Source organism: Acipenser ruthenus, chromosome 49 (genome assembly GCF_902713425.1).
Source record: "Acipenser ruthenus chromosome 49, fAciRut3.2 maternal haplotype, whole genome shotgun sequence".
Lineage (NCBI taxonomy): Eukaryota > Metazoa > Chordata > Actinopteri > Acipenseriformes > Acipenseridae > Acipenser > Acipenser ruthenus.
The window spans coordinates 1378494-1402389 of NC_081237.1; the positions used below are offsets into that span (position 1 = coordinate 1378494).

General features: G+C 40.9%; 1 protein-coding gene across 2 annotated transcripts in view; it reads right to left on the minus strand.

Annotated features, from left to right (window-relative positions):
* LOC117966174 (excitatory amino acid transporter 5-like) overlaps positions 1-23896 on the minus strand; it is a 43483-nt gene that overhangs the window by 8651 nt on the left and 10936 nt on the right. For both annotated transcript variants that reach the window (XM_059015216.1, XM_059015217.1), the window contains 7 exons: positions 21680-21722; positions 18071-18281; positions 17378-17477; positions 11471-11704; positions 10767-10961; positions 4392-4526; positions 2434-2533 (listed from right to left, as the gene is read on the minus strand). In XM_059015216.1, the coding sequence (XP_058871199.1) occupies positions 2434-2533; positions 4392-4526; positions 10767-10961; positions 11471-11704; positions 17378-17477; positions 18071-18281; positions 21680-21722 (1018 nt within the window). The remainder of the gene's footprint in view (positions 1-2433; positions 2534-4391; positions 4527-10766; positions 10962-11470; positions 11705-17377; positions 17478-18070; positions 18282-21679; positions 21723-23896) is intronic.

Below are 23896 nucleotides of genomic sequence, written 5' to 3' on the forward strand. Positions count from 1 at the left end.
ATACATCAATATGAATCACTTAATATTATACATCAATACGAATCACTTAATATTCCACATCAATATGAATCACTTAATATTCCACATCAATATGAATCACTTAATATTATACATCAATATGAATCACTTAATATTATACATCAATATGAATCACTTAATATTATACATCAATATGAATCACTTAATATTATACATCAATATGAATCACTTAATATTCCACATCAATATGAATCACTTAATATTCCACATCAATATGAATCACTTAATATTATACATCAATATGAATCACTTAATATTATACATCAATACGAATCACTTAATATTCCACATCAATATGAATCACTTAATATTATACATCAATATGAATCACTTAATATTCCACATCAATATGAATCACTTAATATTCCACATCAATATGAATCACTTAATATTCCACATCAATATGAATCACTTAATATTCCACATCAATATGAATCACTTAATATTCCACATCAATATGAATCACTTAATATTCCACATCAATATGAATCACTTAATATTATACATCAATATGAATCACTTAATATTCCACATCAATATGAATCACTTAATATTCTACATCAATATGAATCACTTAATATTCCACATCAATATGAATCACTTAATATTATACATCAATATGAATCACTTAATATTATACATCAATATGAATCACTTAATATTATACATCAATATGAATCACTTAATATTCCACATCAATATGAATCACTTAATATTATACATCAATATGAATCACTTAATATTATACATCAATATGAATCACTTAATATTCCACATCAATATGAATCACTTAATATTCCACTTAATATTCCACATCAATATGAATCACTTAATATTATACATCAATATGAATCACTTAATATTATACATCAATATGAATCACTTAATATTATACATCAATATGAATCACTTAATATTCTACATCAATATGAATCACTTAATATTATACATCAATATGAATCACTTAATATTCTACATCAATACGAATCACTTAATATTATACATCAATATGAATCACTTAATATTATACATCAATATGAATCACTTAATATTCTACATCAATACGAATCACTTAATATTATACATCAATATGAATCACTTAATATTCCACATCAATACAAATCACTTAATATTCCACATGATGTGGAATATTAAGTGATTCATATTGATGTGGAATATGATGTGGAATATTAAGTGATTCATATTGATGTGGAATATTAAGTGATTCATATTGATGTGGAATATTAAGTGATTCATATTGATGTGGAATATTAAGTGATTTGTATTGATGTGGAATATTAAGTGTGTTAAAAGTGATTCCAAGGTTGTTGGGTTCTGAAAACTCAAATGGATTATTCAAGCAGATCTCTACACAGCTAAGCAGCAGCTACACTGTGGGTGTGTTCACGATACAGTCAGTGCCGCCTGATCCGGATACTGATAAATCAGGATTGCTACTTGAATGGGATCAACTCTGGGAGACGGTTCTTTCCAATACTACTTATGTCGTTTAATTTGGACGTCACTTGGTTTAATTGGGATACAGTATTTTCAAATGATGAACGGAGATCGCTTTCATAGCAAGACAGGTTTGCATAGCACAGTGCAGTGAGTACGTGATTACGCTGTGACTTGCATAAATTGCATAAAACACGATAAACTCTTGAAGGAGCTGGTGTCTCCTGTGGTTTCTCAGGCTGCTGTTGCAAAGAAAGTTGCCGTGTCAACATCGCAGGTGCGGTTCATTTTGTTTAGGAATAAAAAAAAACTAAACATTGACTCGTAGGCATATTTTAAATGATGTATTTAACATTTAATCGTAATGTGATGTGATTTCGTTATTTTTCTTTTCAAATCAAACTAAGGTCATCTCAACTGCCTCTGTTTAACTGGGACAGCCGCTTATTTGGGATTCTCCGGAGGCTTCGCGATAAAGTGACATACTTGTTCACCGGCTAGATTGAAGCCAGTCTGCGTGGGCAGCTTTGGTATGGGAACTGCAGAAGAGCAGACTGTGAGAGTGATCACAACATTAAGAAATGTTTTTCTCGTGATCACTAGATAACGGAATGTTTTTCTTGAGATCCTGAGATAAATGATCTTGTGATCTCGAAATAACAAGGTTTTTTTTATTTTTTCAACGAGCCGCCGTACAGAAGCCCTGAACCGCGATAATACCTACGGAAAGATCTTGATAGATTATTATTATTATTTTTTCAGTAGTTCGGGACAAACACCAATCACAAAACAGGTAAGATTTAGGAAGTTATTTTGTTAGCTACAGCCACTTTAAGAGGTGGCCTTGATATCAATACTAGATTTTATTAAACATTTTATAATAAGCTTCAAATGAAAACCTTGTAATCTGCGGTATAATAAATCAATAAAATGTACCTTGTCACTATAAGGCAAAAGGTCCTTCCGACAGAGGTGGGCAATGATGCCAGCTGCAAGAGCATCACCCAGGACATTAACCATCGTTCTGAACCAGTCTCTACAAAACAAGAGCATCACCCAGGACATTAACCATCGTTCTGAACCGGTCTCTACAAAACAAGAGCATCACCCAGGACATTAACCAGCATTCTGAACCAGTCTCTACAAAACAAGAGCATCACCCAGGACATTAACCATCGTTCTGAACCAGTCTCTACAAAACAAGAGCATCACCCAGGACATTAACCATCATTCTGAACCGGTCTCTACAAAACAAGAGCATCACCCAGGACATTAACCATCATTCTGAACCGGTCTCTACAAAACAAGAGCATCACCCAGGACATTAACCATCGTTCTGAACCAGTCTCTACAAAACAAGAGCATCGTCCAGGACATTAACCATCGTTCTGAACCAGTCTCTACAAAACAAGAGCATCACCCAGGACATTAACCATCGTTCTGAACCGGTCTCTACAAAACAAGAGCATCGTCCAGGACATTAACCATCATTCTGAACCGGTCTCTACAAAACAAGAGCATCGTCCAGGACATTAACCATCGTTCTGAACCAGTCTCTACAAAACAAGAGCATCACCCAGGACATTAACCATCGTTCTGAACCAGTCTCTACAAAACAAGAGCATCACCCAGGACATTAACCATCATTCTGAACCAGTCTCTACAAAACAAGAGCATCACCCAGGACATTAACCATCGTTCTGAACCAGTCTCTACAAAACAAGAGCATCACCCAGGACATTAACCATCGTTCTGAACCGGTCTCTACAAAACAAGAGCATCACCCAGGACATTAACCATCATTCTGAACCAGTCTCTACAAAACAAGAGCATCACCCAGGACATTAACCATCGTTCTGAACCAGTCTCTACAAAACAAGAGCATCACCCAGGACATTAACCATCATTCTGAACCGGTCTCTACAAAACAAGAGCATCACCCAGGACATTAACCATCATTCTGAACCGGTCTCTACAAAACAAGAGCATCACCCAGGACATTAACCATCGTTCTGAACCAGTCTCTACAAAACAAGAGCATCGTCCAGGACATTAACCATCGTTCTGAACCAGTCTCTACAAAACAAGAGCATCACCCAGGACATTAACCATCGTTCTGAACCGGTCTCTACAAAACAAGAGCATCGTCCAGGACATTAACCATCATTCTGAACCGGTCTCTACAAAACAAGAGCATCACCCAGGACATTAACCATCATTCTGAACCGGTCTCTACAAAACAAGAGCATCACCCAGGACATTAACCAAAACACATATTATTCTTTATTTTATTTTTTGTGATGCTTGTTCTGAGTGGTTCTTACTGCCATTACTCAAAAATTGTTTTTTTCTTTTGTAAGCCCCAGCTCCATCTCGTTCACAGCAGTGTGTTGCCAGCAAAACTTTCCAAAATGGCAGCTCACTTCTATAAAATGTCACTGATCTAGTCTCGAGTATATACAGTGTGTGTGTGTGTGTGTGTGTGTGTGTGTGTGTGTGTGTGTATATATATATAGATATATAGATATAGTAGGCAACTATAACTGAAGAGCAGCTCCTGAACTCATAGTAAAGGACCTGAACACAGACTATAAAAAAAAAACATTTCAATATTTGCAATACAAACCACGACTGCAAACATCATAAAAAGGTAAGGGCACACAAAACCAAAAATAAATAAATAAATAAATAAATAAATGAAGCAAAGCTATTAACACTCCCAAAGAACTGTTTAATGTTATTTATACATGTCAGGCTTGTACTAGAGTTGGCCAAGAAAATATACTGGAAGCCAAAAGGCAGCAAATAATGCAGAAAGCTACAGTGAGAGAAAACTATAATAAAATGCAGATTACTTAAGAAACATCTTTGTATGCCAGTTTTTCACAACTTACAAGGCCCAGTCTGCTGCCACAATGAGTGTGATGTCATCAGCAGGAAGGCCTACAGATGTAAGAACAATCACCATGGTAACAAGGCCTGCTTGTGGTATTCCAGCTGCTCCAATGCTGGCGGCTGTTGCTGTGATACTGCAAACAACAAACAAAAAAACAAAACAAAGCAATATTAATAAACCAATACTAGTAACATGCCTAAAACAGACAAGGGAGGCTAAATATCTTACAGTAATTACAAAGGACAAGGATCTATAAGATGGCAAGGTTGCCTACAAGTAATGGACAAAGTTTATTCAACTTTAATGGAACTAGCATAGGGTGTATCTGCAGAAATTGTCTATTGCTTAGTCTCATTTTTATCATGAATCCTATTTAGGCACACTTGTACAATTTTATTAATAGCCATGTTTTATACAAATTTTTTATGTGTCATTGTCACAAAGACGGCCAGAGTGGGTGGCGTCAGACCAGACAGGAATACACAGACAGAGACGGTGGTGATGATGAGCCGAGTGCAATGGCTGCACTCAGTGTTTATTAACAAATAAAAAGGTTTTAAACGGCACAAAAACACTGGACACGGCACTTGCGCCAAAATAAACAGACATACAAAACGGACTAACACTAAACAAACGGTGCACGGACAGACAAACAGACACGGTGAGAACAAACACTTTACGTTTACGATCTTTCACTATTTAGTCTCTCTCTCTCTCTCTCTCTCTCTCTCTCTCTCTCTCTCTCTCTCTCTCTCTCTCTCTCTCACCCGTTCTCCTCTTCCGAACACCCAACCACGAGTGACTAAACGTGCATCTATTTATACTGTTGTGCTGGGATTCAATTACTAATTAATTATTCACTTGAATCCCAGCACGTGAATTCATTACGTGAAACCCCGTGTTCACATATTATATTTTAAATGCACGTGCGTGATGTGCAATCCCGTGCCTAAATACAAATCTACATTTTTAAATACACGTCAAACACAGACCCGTTTATATCCCGTGTACCAATGACTATACACCAATATTTACACACGCACGCAACACACAAATGCACACAGGGACGGGGCGCATTGCCACAGTCATGTTTAAACAACTTCAGTCCATGTTTTTCAGTATTATGAGATGTGATAAATACCAAAGTTTGTTTAAAGATGGAGTTCACATAAAAAAATAAAGTGTTACAGAACACCATGCAAAGTTTATAAGAAACACATTACATTACATTACATTACATTACCTTTGCCTTTGCTGTGTCCTGTGTTGTTTGTATTGCAGAGTTATATTTTTAAACATATAGCTGCCTTTTTAAATTTTGAATCACGCATTATGGGACATTACATTTCTCAACTACTCGGGAGCATTCGCCAGGAGAAAAAAAATAAGGATGGTATATAGGGTTACCATATGACTCCAGATTAACCGGACGCTTTGAAACAGACCGGGATTTCAAAATCCCCCCTAAACTGAAAGTAATTCACATATAAATGAGCTCCACCTTTGCTGAGATTAATCCTGCTGTGGTGGAATTGCTTGGGTGCAGCAAACAAGTCACACTGATCAGCTGCTTCTGATCAGATCTTAATGAACGAATAGCTAATCTATCGATAGAGCAACGAGATGATGATGCTTTGATTGTATTTGCACAATAATATGGGCGATTGAATTTTAAAAAACAGAAAAAATAGCAACTGGCTGCAATTCATTCTTGGTATAATACAATTATTTGACACGCGTGCGGGTATTTAAGCACCAGCACCATTATTAATTGTAGCTAAGGATGGTTCAAAGGGCTTGTAACCAGGACGTCCCTGGTTCAAATCCCACCTCAGCCACTGACTCATTGTGTGACCCTTTCGGGTGAGATGTAATTGTAAGTGACTCTGCAGCTGATGCATATTTATTTCTTAGCAGACGCCCTTATCCAGTGCCTCGTCTCTGTAAGTCGCCTTGGATAAAGGCATCTGCTAAACAAACAACTAATAATTATAAATGTAAGTAATACATGCCGCTGTATTACTTATCAGCATTATTATTTACTGTTTGTATTGCCGTCAGGCACTGGACAAAAACAAATAAACCAAACCTTTGCACCTCTGTTCTTTGATCACCTGCACCTGCACACTACTAACCACTTTGCCACAGGATGGTAAAGGGTGGTAGTGTGTCCAGATCACACTTCCCACGTCCACAATGCTGGTTTTCTGCTCCCACAATACACCACTCATTTCAAACAGAGCACCAGCATTGTTGCAGGAAGGAAGAATGAACTGGATTTTTAAAAATATCTCTTTCTCCTAGCGAACATTCCTGAGTAAAAGTGGAAAAAAGTAATTTCCTAGCCTATGTATCTACGATGTGTGAATAAAAACATATCAAGGCTATCAGAATATGTAATTAAAAAATGAGTGACATATGAACAGCACGAGATACAGCAAAGATATGAACAACACAGGATCAGCAAAGATATGAACAGCACGTGATACAACAAAGATATGAACAGCACGTGATACAACAAAGATATGAACAGCACGTGATACAACAAAGATATGAACAGCATGTGATACAACAAAGATATGAACAACATGAGATACAGCAAAGATATGAACAACACAGGATCAGCAAAGATATGAACAGCACGTGATACAACAAAGATATGAACAGCATGAGATACAGCAAAGCTATGAACAACACAGGATCAGCAAAGATATGAACAGCACGTGATACAGCAAAGATATGAACAACACAGGATCAGCAAAGATATGAACAGCACGTGATACAACAAAGATATGAACAGCACGTGATACAACAAAGATATGAACAGCACGTGATACAACAAAGATATGAACAGCACGTGATACAACAAAGATATGAACAGCACGTGATACAACAAAGATATGAACAGCACGTGATACAACAAAGATATGAACAGCACGTGATACAACAAAGATATGAACAGCACGTGATACAACAAAGATATGAACAGCATGTGATACAACAAAGATATGAACAGCACGTGATACAACAAAGATATGAACAGCACGTGATACAACAAAGATATGAACAGCACGTGATACAACAAAGATATGAACAGCACGTGATACAACAAAGATATGAACAGCATGTGATACAACAAAGATATGAACAGCACGTGATACAACAAAGATATGAACAGCACGTGATACAACAAAGATATGAACAGCATGTGATACAACAAAGATATGAACAGCACGTGATACAACAAAGATATGAACAGCACGTGATACAACAAAGATATGAACAGCACGTGATACAACAAAGATATGAACAGCACGTGATACAACAAAGATATGAACAGCACGTGATACAACAAAGATATGAACAGCACGTGATACAACAAAGATATGAACAACACAGGATCAGCAAAGATATGAACAGCACGTGATACAACAAAGATATGAACAGCACGTGATACAACAAAGATATGAACAGCATGTGATACAACAAAGATATGAACAACACAGGATCAGCAAAGATATGAACAGCACGTGATACAACAAAGATATGAACAGCACGTGATACAACAAAGATATGAACAGCACGTGATACAACAAAGATATGAACAGCACGTGATACAACAAAGATATGAACAGCACGTGATACAACAAAGATATGAACAGCACGTGATACAACAAAGATATGAACAGCACGTGATACAACAAAGATATGAACAGCACGTGATACAACAAAGATATGAACAGCATGTGATACAACAAAGATATGAACAGCACGTGATACAACAAAGATATGAACAGCACGTGATACAACAAAGATATGAACAGCACGTGATACAACAAAGATATGAACAGCACGTGATACAACAAAGATATGAACAGCATGTGATACAACAAAGATATGAACAGCACGTGATACGACAAAGATATGAACAGCACGTGATACAACAAAGATATGAACAGCATGTGATACAACAAAGATATGAACAGCACGTGATACAACAAAGATATGAACAGCACGTGATACAACAAAGATATGAACAGCACGTGATACAACAAAGATATGAACAGCACGTGATACAACAAAGATATGAACAGCACGTGATACAACAAAGATATGAACAGCACGTGATACAACAAAGATATGAACAACACAGGATCAGCAAAGATATGAACAGCACGTGATACAACAAAGATATGAACAGCATGTGATACAACAAAGATATGAACAGCACGTGATACCTCAAATAGTAAAGTAACATGTTTCTTGTAAACACTACAGGGGGGTTGTGGCGGGGTGCCCTGCACCTGTGCGTATTTTTGTATTATATGTTGTATGTGGTATGTATGTATTAGTGCTCGGAATGTGGGTTATCACAGGTGATTTAAAATGTATAGTTGTATTTAGGCACAGGGATTGCACAATCACTTCATGTGCAGATAAAGTGTGTATTAGTATGTGAGCACGGGGAGTGCACAAATCAGTTCACGTGCCGGGATTCAAGTGAATATATAGATGCACGAATCACTCACTCAGGGTTGGGTGTTCAGAGTGGAGAATGGGAGAGAGAAGGAGGTAGAACTTACAAAACTAAAACAATTGCTACTCGTGTTGACATTCAGCCAGCATGATACTTGTTTGTTTGTACACTGTTTGTTTGTCTGTCTATTTATTTTGGCCACCTTGCTGTTTGTGTGCTGTGTTTTGTTTTGTTAAATCTTTTTATTTACAAACCGGCACAACAGTGCATTTCACTCACCAGTCCTGTCTCTACTTCCTGGCCTGATGTCACCACCAGCCAGCCTGTTCACATATGGTGTCAGAGAAGTGGGAAACAGCACTTTCAATACGCAGACTAGGAATAGTACTTCAGGTGAATTAAAAAAAAAATTGTGTGTGTGTTTTTGGAACCTACCTGCCGTATCGAGGTCTCGAGTTGGTTCCCTGCCTGCGGAGAGTGTGGGCACTTCCCGGTCAACTGCCCCCTACAGGAGGTGGGGGAGGAGGAACAGCAGCCGGAGTGCCCCGCATTGAGGTTCGGTATTGCCGCTGCCTCCACCACCAGGGAGAGACTACCCATTGCTCCCACCACCACTGCCAGAGGGAGAAGAGCTGCTCCCACCTCCACAGGGAGTAGGCACCTCCACGCCAGAGCCCAGAGAAGAGCTGTACCTGTCCTCAGCGACCAAGGGAGAGCCGCACCAGTCCCCAGCGACCGAGGGAGAGCCGCACCAGTCCCCAGCGACCGAGGGAGAGCTGCACCAGTCTCCAGCGACCGAGGGAGAGCCTCACCAGTCTCCAGTGACCGAGGGAGAGCCGCACCAGTCTCCAGTGACTGAGGGAGAGCCGCACCAGTCCCTAGCGACCGAGGAAGAGCCGCACCAGTCCCTAGCGACCGAGGAAGAGCCGCACCAGTCCCCAGTGATAGAGAGAGACTACCCGCTGCTCCCGCCTTCACCGCCAGGGGGAGAATTTGTGGATTTTAAGGGGAGAGGTGGCCTTTAAGGCCATTTGTGCTGCGCACAAGGGGGGGGGGGGGGGATATGTGGCGGGGTGCCCCGCCCCAGTGCGTATTTTTGTGTTATATGTTGTATGTGGTGTGTATTGGTGCATAGAGTGTGGTTTATCACGGGGATTGCACAATCACTTCAATTGCAGATAAAGTGTATATTAGTATGTGGGCACAGGGATTGCACAAATTAGTTCACATACTGGGATTCAATTGAATGATTAATTAGTAATTGAATCCCGGCACAGCTGTATATATAGATGCATGAATCACTCACTCTGGGTTGGGTGTTCAGAGTGGAGAATGGGAGAGAGAAGGAGGTAGAACTTACAAAACTAAAACAATTGCTACTCGTGTTGACTTTCAGCCAGCATGATACTTGTTTCTTTTATTTTTATTTTGGCCACTGTGCCGTTTTCTTTTGTGTGCTGTGTTTTGTTTTGTTAAATCTTTTTATTTACAATAAACCGGTGCAACAGTGCATTTCATTCACCAGTCCTGTCTCTCTACTTCCTGGCCTGACGTCACCACCAGCCAGCCTCTTCATAGGGTTCTGTAACATTTTAAAATGTGAAAAATTGTACAAAGTGGGCCTACATAGGATCTGATACACATGGGGAGAAAATAAGACTGACAAGTGCATTACTACAAATATACACTATGATAGTTCCATGTAATGTGAAACAACTTCCATAGTAAATATTTCATTGTTGTCCATCTGTAGGCATCTTACAGACCCTTGCCCTTCTGTGATTGGCTGTGTTTTTGAACTTGTAATAATTGTGATGCCATTGCTGCAATGCTGCCGATAGTTCTGTTGAATTTCTTCAGGGTGCTATAATGAGAAAGTGCCAGCCTAGGTCCTACCTGATAGTGATGAGCTGTCCGAAGTCCAGCTCGTACTCGTTCACTTGTGCGATGAAGATGGCAGCGACTGCTTCATACAGTGCAGTGCCGTCCATGTTGATGGTGGCGCCCATGGGCAGGACGAAGCGGGCAATCCTGCGGTCGATGCCGTTGTTCTCCAGAAGACACTTCATGGTGATGGGCAGTGTGGCAGAGCTGCGCAAGTTCAAACTCAGCTCAGCAACAATAGCATGACTGTCACTTTGCTTTTATACAGTAGACTTTACATTTTAACTTTTAAGATTTTAAAATCTGGTGCAACCCATTGCAAAACCAAAACACAGATACTGCTAGCCTTGTGAGTTTGTGCCAAAGTCAGCTTTGAATCACTTTGAATTAAAGTGCATGGTATTTCCACAGTAAATAGGCAATTAGAAATACAAAATTTGTAGCAATGTCTACATACAAACAAACAGTTTTATTTAAAGTTAGCTAAATTAATGCATTATTTAATGTGAGCTTTCATGTTTTGGATATATTCTTAAATACTGAAAGAAACTAAATAAGTTCAATGACAAACATCTCCACCAATTTAGTCATTAAAGTCACTTTGTCATTGAATTTATTAGGTTTCTTTTAGTATTTCTAAAAATTCAGCACCATTGCGTGTTTCATAGTTATAGATGTGGCTGTTGTAAGTATCTCCTAATTGAAAATGTCGCTACCTTGAGGAGGTGGCCAGTGCTATGACCAGCGCCTGCAGCAGCCCTCGCACATACGGGATAGGGTTCTTCCTTGTGATGAAGAGGTAGAGCAGGGGCAGGATGACTGTGCCATGGAGGAGTAGCCCAGACACCACCGTGACAGCATACATCCCCAGCTTCTTCCCAATCAGAGACGGGTCTCTCATCTCAAGGATCTTTCCAGCCACCAGGAATACGATCCCCAAGGGAAAATACCTGCCAGGGAAAATGGAACAAATATCAGGACATTTCATAAGATTGGGACAACAATTTGTCATATTTCGAGTCTTTACATTTCATGGTTTGAAACTCAGTTTCAGAATTACCTTCAATCAAGTATATTATTTATTTATTTACTGCATTTATATAGCACTTTTTATACAAAAGTATCTCAAAGCACTGTACAGTACATAGCAGAAAAAAAAGAACAAACCACAATACACTTGTATAGCATGTCACACATACAACTGCCACAATCAGACCATTTAAATAACATATTTAAATGACAGTATACAAAAGCAGCAATTTTAAAGTTACATTAAAACCCACTAACATAAAAAGCCATTTTATAAAAGTGTGTTTTTAACCTTGATTTGAAAACTGTAACGGTCTCAGCTTCCCTGACAAATGAAGGCAGAGCATTCCATAATTTAGGAGCGCTACAAGAAAAAGCCCTTCCTCCTGTGTTGCTTTTGTTGACCCTAGGAATAACCAACAGCCCCGCATCCTGTGATCTCAGAGTGCGGTTTGGAAGATACGGGGTCAGTAACTCCTGCAAATAACTAGGTGCTAATCCATTCAGGACCTTGTAAGTTAACAGCAAAATGTTAAAATCAATTCTATATTGCACAGGGAGCTAGTGTAAAGAGGCCAAAACAAAGGCATGCATTAGTCTCTCTGCATCAGATACGGAAATAATAGGTCTAAGTTTGGTTATATTTCTCAAATGGTAAAAAAGATACTTTAGGGGCTCCCGAGTGGCGCATCCAGTAAAAGCACTCGCGTAGAGTGCAGGACGCGCCCTATTGTCTGGACGTCGTCTGTCCGAGTCCAGGCTATTCCTTTGCCGACTGAGGACGGGAGCTCCCAGGCGGCGGCCCACAATTGGCCAAGCGCCACCCGGGGGGAGGGAGGGTTAGGTCAGCCAGGGTGTTCTCGGCTTACTGCGCACCAGCGACCCCTGTAGTCTAGCTGGGCGCCTGCGGGCTTGCCTGTAAGCTGCCCAGAGCTGCGTTGTCCTCTGAAGCTGTAGCTCTGGGTTGGCTGCATGGTGAGTCTGCAGTGTGTAAAGAAGCGGTCGGCTGACGGCACACACTTCGGAGGACAGCGTGTGCTCGTCTTCACCCTCCCGAGTCAGTACGGGGGGGTGGCGGTGAGCTGAGCTAAACAAAAATAATTGGACACTATTAAACTGGGGAGAAAACTTCTAAAAACTAATTGGTGACTACTACATTTTCTTAAAAAAAAAAAAAAGATACTTTAGTAACTTCTTAAATGAGAGATCAGGATCAAAGATGACCCCCAAACTCTTCATTTCTAGTGTAAGTTTGATGAGAGACTGCAAGGGTCGAACTCATGTAATCCCACATTTCCTGTTAGTTGGTTCTGTGATCCCACTAGCATGACCTCTGTTTTATCTGAATTCAATATGTCTGTAAGGCAAATAGCTAATAACACCCAGGCAGAAGAAATTCCTGACTTTAGAGACAAATATAGCTGGGTATCATCAGCATAGCAATTGAAGTTCACTCCATGTCTGTGAATAATGTCACCTAACGGTAGCAAATATATAATGAAAACAACAAGGGACCTAGAATGGAGCCCTGTGGAACACCACAGACAACTTCCGATAATGCCGATTTTACCTCCCAATAGAGACGAACTGAAACCTATCAGAAAGATAAAATTTGAAACATGATAGGACAAGGCCAGACAGTCCTACTGTGCTTTCAGGACAATTCAGGGATGGAATGGTCTACAGTACCAAAGGCAGCACTTAGATCTAGAAGCATTACAACTGATGGAAAGCCTGAGTCATATTATAACATCTTCTTATAATACTGTAAGTGTTCGATGGCTACTTCTATTCATGTTGAGTTTATTTATTGCGAAGACGAGTAAACAGTGCCAGAGAAAATGCATGATTAGAGGAATTCACCTAACAATTAACTGTAAACAAATTGTGTATTGGGTTGGGGAGTTTCTATCGCAATTTTAGCTTAATAAATGTATTATGAAGTGTTACATATGTGGTATACATGTATAATAACTAACAACTACAAACACCACTTGATTGCACTTGAAACGTATGTATTTATATATAGCCTACAATCATACATACTAAAATACTGTAGCGATCCTGAGGGGAGGGGAAGGAATTAGGATAGTGTGTGTGTGCGTGAAGGGGTTGCTTTGTGTGTGTGTGTGTGTGTGTGTGTGTGGAGCGGGGGTCTGTGTAAGGGGCGGGGGAGAGCGAGGGCACATAGGGGAAAAGACCGGGAGATTCGAGGAAGACAAGAGTGAGAGAGAAGGGTGTGCTTGGAGAGATAGAGAGATAGATAGAGGTGGAAGTGTATAGGGAAAAGCAAATAATAACTGTAATAATTTATTTTCACTTTTGACTCCCAGTTCCCTTACCTCACTTTATGAATTAATTATTGCTGTACCACAAATAAACAGCTTGAGCCTTAATCTACTCACGGTTGCAGTCACATTTCTGTCCCAAAAAGAGAAAATGTTACAATACTGTGGCAACAAGGGGTCTCTCTTGTTTTGTTTTTAACATAATATTATTATTATTATTTGTTTATTTAGCAGACGCCTTTATCCAAGGCGACTTACAGAGACTGGGGTGTGTGAACTATGCATCAGCTACAGAGGTTAAGTGATTTGCTCAAGGTCACACAGTGAGTCAGTGATTGAGCCGGCATTTGAACCGGGGACCTCCTAGTTACAAGCCCTTTTCGTTAACCACTGGACCACACGGCCTCCTAGAATAAATGGACAGACTCATGGATTGCAGGTGCAAACAGGATATCTGCTTTTTATTCTCTACCGGACACTCGGTCTCTATGAGCTAAGACCACGCCAAAACAACTATCCCTGTATTCTCTGGCTGTCCAGTCCTCCACTCTGTGCCTCTGCTTCCTCTGCTAGTCCAGTCACTCCTACTCTGTCATGCTCACAGCCTTTCCCGGCTCTCTCTCTCACTGACTCCCGCAGGTTTTGTTCTTGCAGCTTTTCGCAGATTGCCACTCACTTTCACTTTGTCTCTTACTCTCGCTCACCACTCTCACTCACAACTCACCCTCATACTGACATCGCTCCCGTTCTTATTCCACCCAGCTGGCACCCCCCCCCCCCCAACCTGCTCTCCTCCAATCACTGCAGCACATCACTCTCCCTGACTGCCACCTCCCCCCCACCCTGCTCTCCTCCAATCACTGCAGCACATCACTCTCCCTGACTGCCACTCCCCCCAACCTGCTCTCCTCCAATCACTGCAGCACATCACTCTCCCTGACTGCCACCCCCCCAACCTGCTCTCCTCCAATCACTGCAGCACATCACTCTCCCTGACTGCCACCTCCCCCAACCTGCTCTCCTCCAATCACTGCAGCACATCACTCTCCCTGACTGCCACCCGCCCAACCTGCTCTCCTCCAATCACTGCAGCACATCACTCTCCCTGACTGCCACCCCCCCAACCTGCTCTCCTCCAATCACTGCAGCACATCACTCTCCCTGACTGCCACCCCCCCCAACCTGCTCTCCTCCAATCACTGCAGCACATCGCTCTCCCTGACTGCCACCTCCCCCCCAACCTGCTCTCCTCCAATCACTGCAGCACATCACTCTCCCTGACTGCCACCCCCCCAACCTGCTCTCCTCCAATCACTGCAGCACATCACTCTCCCTGACTGCCACCCCCCCAACCTGCTCTCCTCCAATCACTGCAGCACATCACTCTCCCTGACTGCCACCTCCCCCAACCTGCTCTCCTCCAATCACTGCAGCACATCACTCTCCCTGACTGCCACCCCCCCCCAACCTGCTCTCCTCCAATCACTGCAGCACATCACTCTCCCTGACTGCCACCCCCCCAACCTGCTCTCCTCCAATCACTGCAGCACATCACTCTCCCTGACTGCCACCCCCCCCAACCTGCTCTCCTCCAATCACTGCAGCACATCACTCTCCCTGACTGCCACCCCCCCAACCTGCTCTCCTCCAATCACTGCAGCACATCACTCTCCCTGACTGCCACCCCCCCAACCTGCTCTCCTCCAATCACTGCAGCACATCACTCTCCCTGACTGCCACCCCCCCCAACCTGCTCTCCTCCAATCACTGCAGCACATCACTCTCCCTGACTGCCACCCCCCCCAACCTGCTCTCCTCCAATCACTGCAGCACATCACTCTCCCTGACTGCCACCCCCCCTCCACACACACAGACTTCCCTGCTTTCCTAACCTAACCCTCCCCAGCATGGTCCCTGCCTGAACAATACATGCACCTGCTACAAAAGTAGATGTCATCATTAGAAAATAAATCATAAATTCCAATATACATAAATGGCTTACAGTATTGTTTTCTTTTTAACGAAAAAAAGCTTGCAACATGTACCTTAAAAGAGTTGTATATAGTAAACTGTGGCAAAATACAGCCCCCCCCCCCCCCCCCCCCCCCAGCCGAATGAGGGTAAATGACTAATGGGGGTAAATTATTTATTTATCTTAAATCCATGCTGTCTGATTTTTACCCACATGCCAGATAATTGTTTTATATGTGAAGTGTTCTAAATAAATGTACATTCTGCATGACAATATGCACAATTATAAATGAAGTTTAGAAACTATATACAAAATAGATAGTCCCATTTTTTTTTATTTCCATTTGATTGTTGCGAGAGCCGTGTCCCTGTACACTGCTAGTTTCCTTTACAGTGAATTCTGCTTCCATTCATTTTTCTTGATCTCGTTAACATGCATTTTGATAAATGATCCCCTTATCAAGTCATTGAGACTGGAAGTGATGTATGTGACCTGCAACAATTAAGCTTTTTAACGAGAAATGCGTTAATTAATGACCTCATCGACTCAGTTTCAAAGCATTAACGGATTGATTTAATTAACACATTTCGTTTGAAAATCACCTGCTACTAAAGGTCTTGTTAATATACCACGAGTTCGATACAATAAAACTGGGTTTTGAAAATCCTGCCCAGAGAGTGGTAATGCGCTCAATACATCAGTAAGCTTAACAGCAGTTGAATAATCAATTACCTAGGATTTTATTGTACGGTCCACAAAAAGAATGGCAAGATGATCAGAAATAGTAAGATCTAGGGTTACGATGTTCTTAACAGCTAAACCATGAGAAATGACCAGATCTAAAGTATGGCCATGATTATGCGTAGAACCTTTGACATGCAGGATATAATCTAAGGAATCCAGTACCCTCAAAAATTCCAAGGAGTTAGAATCAGAATCAATGTCTACATGAAGGTTAAAATCACCCAATAAAAAAAGAATCCTATCATATTTGACTGTCAATATAGATAACAGACCCCCAAATTCAGTCAGAAATAATGGGTTTGACTTAGGTGGTCGATAAATAATTACAAAAGATGAATCACCTTCAACAATTTCCTGTTTGATTCTAAGTTTGATCAAGAGTTTGGTGTTAAATTATTCCTCCCTTAGATTAAATCTAACTCATTTTTGTTTCAATTTTTTTTGTGAATTGCTTTTGGATCCTTGAAATGAAAAGTGCTACACAATGTAAATGGCATTGTACTGATTCCCTGGGTGTACAGTTCCAGCTGCTACTGTGATGAACTCATTGGCAGCTCAGTGGAATGGTTCTGTGCCGTTTGGTTTCTTACCAGACTGCAGCTGAAATAATCTTCATGACGCACTCGTTCACACATTGGCACACGTTTACCATCGGAGTCCCTCTTTCCCCCATCGTCCCTAGCAACAGGCCTTGGAAACAAAATAAGTAAATAATTATGAACACATTTTGAACAAATAAAATAATAAAGACAAAAAAAGGTGGGTAAACATAACAGTGTCACATGTTGTTTATTGTGTGGCTGCTAATCATTTAGTTTCTAAACTTTATATATCCAACTGTATAAATGGGTAATTGTATGTAAAAATAATGTGATGTCTTGTAACAATTGTAATTCGCCCTGGATAAGGGTGTCTGCTAAGAAATTAATAATAATAATAATATATATTTGTATTTATCCTCATGTAAATCCCTTATGGTGTACTTATGGTCTTGTATCATGATGCAAACAATAGATACCTTTATTACGATACAATATATCATGTGAAGGAAGTCTATATCGTTACACCCTTGCAACAGTCAAAGTCAATAAGAAACTGTGTTTGTAAAGGATTAGCCCCACTGCTACGGAGACTGTACATTGCTCTCTTCCTGCAGACAGCTGCTCCAATGGGAAACACAGTGTAAGGCTGTCTCCATCTGTCTCTATTTGTGAAACAGCCAGACTGTACTCAGTTTGGCTCATTGCACTGGCTGGTCCTCTCCTGATTGTAATTGGCAGTACCTATAGTGGCAGAGAAGATGACAATCCCCAGCACGTTCATCTCCTTGCTGCTCCCCGGCAGTGGCTTGTAGATGACATTGGGAGCCGGGGTGAGCTCCAGGAACACAGGCTTGCTGAGTGTCGGGTCCTTCTCGTCTGGCACGAGGTACACAAAATCAGGGGTTTTCCCGGAGGTCACCGGCTGAACGACTGGAATCAGCTGTGTTCGATACTGGAACCAGGAAAAGTGAACACAGGGTCACACGGGTTCTTACTGTTTAATTCAAATGTAGCATTTATTTGTAATATCGTTTTTGTGCAGGGATGCTTTTCAATCTCAAGTATTCTCTCAAATTTTCGACAAAAATTGTATTTTGAATCAGCAGAAAAAAGTATAATTTGTACTCTATTACAGTAAAACACACTTCTCTAGTAAAACAAATCTGGTATCCATCACCTTTTAAAGAAAGGAGAGTAAAACACTGTTCTGTACAGTAGGGTGGGTGTGATTCACCTCAGGCCACAGTCTGGTTTCCTTTGCATGCTATCTTTTTGATTAGCTGGTGAGGCTTGTTTTCACACTCAAGTAACAGTCCCAGCTGTATGAATCCAAATTTATTTTCTTAGGGCGTTTTCACACCTAGTTTGTTTGACCCTGTGTGGTTCAGTTTGTTTGGAGTGATATGTGAAGCATCAGAGAACCACATAATCGCACAAGGAAGTGCATCATTTGAAATGGTGGTCTCGGTTCACTTGGAAGAGGACTCTATACGTTTGCCACTTTGCTCCGTTTATTAATCAAAAGGAAACGAACGAAGCAAACTTGAAAAAAATGTGTTTGTTTGCAAGTGAACCACGATTCGAATCACTTGCAAGTGATCTAGGTGTGAAAGTGCCCTTACAGTCCTAGACAAGGATTAGCACTGGAATACTTTTATGCTGTGTAAAACATACAGGTTTAACACACGCACACTAACTAGCGCTCACACTAACTCTACTGCTCAGATCAATGGGGAGTGGTCAAAATTGAAAGTGGCAGAGCCTATTTCCAATAAATAGTAACTCTGTGGTAAGTGTGTGAGTCATGTGTTTCTCATACTGATTTCAATGTGTTTGGTAAGTGTGTGAGTCATGTGTTTCTCGTACTGATTTCATTGTGTTTGGTAAGTGTGTGAGTCATGTGTTTCTCATACTGATTTCATTGTGTTTGGTAAGTGTGTGAGTCATGTGTTTCTCATGCTGATTTCATTTTATTTGGTAAGTGTGTGAGTCATGTGTTTCTCATACTGATTTCATTTTGTTTGGTAAGTGTGTGAGTCATGTGTTTCTCATACTGATTTCATTGTGTTTGGTAAGTGTGTGAGTCATGTGTTTCTCGTACTGATTTCATTGTGTTTGGTAAGTGTGTGAGTCATGTGTTTCTCATGCTGATTTCATTTTATTTGGTAAGTGTGTGAGTCATGTGTTTCTCATACTGATTTCATTGTGTTTGGTAAGTGTGTGAGTCATGTGTTTCTCATACTGATTTCATTGTGTTTGGTAAGTGTGTGAGTCATGTGTTTCTCATGCTGATTTCATTTTATTTGGTAAGTGTGTGAGTCATGAGTTTCTCATACTGATTTCATTTTGTTTGGTAAGTGTGTGAGTCATGTGTTTCTCGTACTGATTTCATTTTGTTTGGTAAGTGTGTGAGTCATGTGTTTCTCATGCTGATTTAATTTTATTTGGTAAGTGTGTGAGTCATGTGTTTCTCGTACTGATTTCATTGTGTTTGGTAAGTGTGTGAGTCATGTGTTTCTCATGCTGATTTCATTTTATTTGGTAAGTGTGTGAGTCATGTGTTTCTCATACTGATTTCATTGTGTTTGGTAAGTGTGTGAGTCATGTGTTTCTCGTACTGATTTCATTGTGTTTGGTAAGTGTGTGAGTCATGTGTTTCTCATACTGATTTCATTTTATTTGGTAAGTGTGTGAGTCATGTGTTTCTCATACTGATTTCATTTTGTTTGGTAAGTGTGTGAGTCATGTGTTTCTCATACTGATTTCATTGTGTTTGGTAAGTGTGTGAGTCATGTGTTTCTCATGCTGATTTCATTTTATTTGGTAAGTGTGTGGGTCATGTGTTTCTCATACTGATTTCATTGTGTTTGGTAAGTGTGTGAGTCATGTGTTTCTTGTACTGATTTCATTGTGTTTGGTAAGTGTGTGAGTCATGTGTTTCTCATACTGATTTCACTGTGTTTGGTAAGTGCGTGAGTCATGTGTTTCTCATACTGATTTCATTTTGTTTGCACCTTTAGAGTGCTCCCATAAACCAACCAAGGCATGCAGGCAGGCAAGCTAGCCTTGTCACTGGGTCCTAGTTTCACCCTCAGCACTGACTTGTGGTATACGAATAAATTACTGAGAAAAATAAATAAGTAATCAATGGCATATTTTCTCAAATTAATAAATCGATACCCGGGTAGTAAAATTGGACCCGGTCGTGGTGGGTCATTTAAAATCCGACGGGTATCCGATGCTGACCTCTATCTAATGGTACATTCATGTAGTCTCACTGCATGACCTACTGGCAAACCCACTGCACGCCACTGGTATTGTTGTTCAATTTCTGACAAATAATTCCAGATGAAATATGAGAGGCTTTAATAGATAAGGGTTAACAAACTGTTGGTTCTCTTATTATCATTGATTAGAACTTAACAATGATTGGAAAGCTTTGTAAGAAATGTTTTTAACAGGTGTGGCACATGAGGAAGTATGTACTTGTTTATTTTTGATCGGGGTGGTAGTATTGTAAATAGAATAGTGTAAATAATTATTTGGGACATCCTACCTGCTGTGTTTGCTTGTGGGGAAAAGCAGCTGGTGCTTGGCCAGCTGCCGTTCCCGAACCAGCAAGTGGGCGTGTCCCGGGCCGATGGGCGTGTCCCGGGCAGGTGGGCGTGTCCCGGGCAGGTGGGCGTGTCCCATCCGGTGGGTGTGTCCCAGTGGAGCGTCTTCCACTATAAAAAGGTCCAGCTGGTACACTGCTGCAAGGCCATAAGACTCAGACAGTCCGCGCTATGCAGTGAGATTTGTAAAAGCTAAAGTCCTCCGATCACCATGTGTTTTAACCGGGATCGGAGTTTCAGAGTAAAGAAGCTGAAACCGTGTGTGTTTCTGGTGCCAGGGTTTGGTTAACTTGTGTCGGAACAGGGATTTCTTTGAGGATTTTAGATCCCACAAGTACAGGAGCGATGAGTATTAGCAGGACCTCCTGTATAGGGGAGGAGTGCTCGCGGTGTTGTAGTTTTGTTTTGAACAGTGTTTTATTTAGCTTTTTGTATGCTTTGCAGGGAGCGTGACAGGATTTTCTCTTTACCGTAAATAAATCCTGCGTGCCTGAGAGGCGTGTCAACAGCATCATCTGAGTGTCTGGCCTGTCTGTCAACGGATAACCCACACCCCGATTCTACTCGCCTACACAGGTTTCTTTCTGTATGCTACCTTTAATAGGATCGGATGAATATTTAAGAATTCACTCACTTTCAAGCCCTATTTCTAGGTAAGAAAGTTCCTGTACAGGTCAGTTCAGCCTCAGAAAACCCTACAGGCATTAGATTAGATGTGTGGAAAGATTGAACTTACCTGCTGGAATGTAGCTTCAATGAGATTAGAAGGAATCATATTCCTAAAACAAATACAAAATATATTTACAATGATTGCCACAGAATAAATCATATCTGAATATCGTAGTTTATACATCAGTAAAGGCTTTCAAATCCATTTCTTACCCTGTAAGCAATAGAAATATCACCACCGGTCCCCTTCATTATTGTGCTTACAATTTGCTCTTCGCTTTCTTTGTTGAGGTTTTGTACTTTATTAAAGATTTTTCACAACCTCAGTATACATACCACACTGTTTAAACTGTGGCTTCATGCTCCCCTTTGGAATAGATAGAGTAAGGCTGTAACAGGTGTAATGTTCAATCATTTACCTAGCTCTTTAAGAAGTAGAATGATTTTATAGATGACTGTGACAGTCATCTATAAATAGTCAACCATCTCCCTCCCAATCTGACAAAACCCATTGCTGGGTAGAGTCAGCATTCTTATTTCATGGTCTCAAACAGAGAAGTAAGGAGAAAATAAAGAACAGTTTTGAACCGCAACTTTGTGTCTGTCGTTGTTGGAGCACCTGTATGATCTCTTCACCTGAGCACTGCAAAGCACACGTTCACAATGACATACAGGAATGGGTGGGTTAGAGGACGGATATAGAAAGGGACAGAGTAGACACAGACACGGGGTTATTAGCCTACACACGCGAGCTACATGAAAACATATACATAAAGTTCAAGTTCAGACAGCAACGCTACATTTGTATTCTTTTGTGTAAAAGAGAAGACAGATCATTACAACAGGGAGTCCTCGACTACCAGGGTGCAGTAGTTAAAGCTTGAAATCTACAGTGTGGTAGGCAGGCAGAATAATCTGCTTGAAATCCATAGTGTGGTAGGCAGGCAGAATAATCTGCTTGAAATCCACAGTGTGGTAGGCATGCAGAATAATCTGCTTGAAATCCACAGTGTGGTAGGCAGGCAGAATAATCTGCTTGAAATCCACAGTGTGGTAGGCAGGCAGAATAATCTGCTTGAAATCCACAGTGTGGTAGGCAGGCAGAATACTCTGCTTGAAATCCACAGTGTGGTAGGCAGGCAGAATAATCTGCTTGAAATCCACAGTGTGGTAGGCAGGCAGAATAATCTGCTTGAAATCCACAGTGTGGTAGGCAGGCCGAATAATCTGCTTGAAATCCACAGTGTGGTAGGCAGGCAGAATAATCTGCTTGAAATCCACAGTGTGGTAGGCAGGCAGAATAATCTGCTTGAAATCCACAGTGTGGTAGGCAGGCAGAATAATCTGCTTGAAATCCACAGTGTGGTAGGCAGGCAGAATAATCTGCTTGAAATCCACAGTGTGGTAGGCAGGCAGAATAATCTGCTTGAAATCCACAGTGTGGTAGGCAGGCAGAATAATCTGCTGACCTGAGGTAAAGGACAGCTCAGAAACCACTTGCTCTCTTCTGTGCATTTCCTTCAGCAAGGTGTCAAGTTGTAAAGCAATATAATAACGTTTGAGCAGTGTTTTCAATGGGCTCATCCAGTTGATATTTCAATGGGCTCATCCAGTTGATATTTCAATGGGCTCATCCAGTTGATATTTCAATGGGCTCATCCAGTTGATATTTCAATGGGCTCATCCAGTTGATATTTCAATGGGCTCATCCAGTTGATATTTCAAGCTGTCTGAAAGGAATTCTAACCTTACCTCACATAGCTGCTCTCTTCTCTCACTCGCTTCTCAGCAGGGAAAACATTATATTAATTTAATGCCCACCTTTGGGGTGGGATGTTTAGATAAACGCCCCTAATCCCCAGATTTACACCAGGACCCAGAGATGAAGGACAATACTCCAGGCACGGACATTTCCAATGTGCCACCCAGCCTCACCCCTAATGACCAGTCCATGTGTAAAGAAATGTGTTGCCTTTTGAACTAATTGACTTGGGTGTCATGGTCATATGAGCCATACATAAGGCATGCTCTGGCACTGACTGCTAAAAACAAGGTCATCCCTTTAGCATACCTGGGATCTCTCCGGATTTGACCCGGAGTCTCTGGTAACTTATTAAACTTGCCAGGGCTCCTCTGGCTTGAGCTTGAACTCCGGCCGGCTGCTGGTGAGCCGCTGCTGTAGCCTCTGCACTCCTTTTTTAAAATATATTTGTGTGCAGAAATCTGATCCAATGAAAAGTTATTGTGAGTTGATTGACATCAATTACTTTCATGCTACACAATC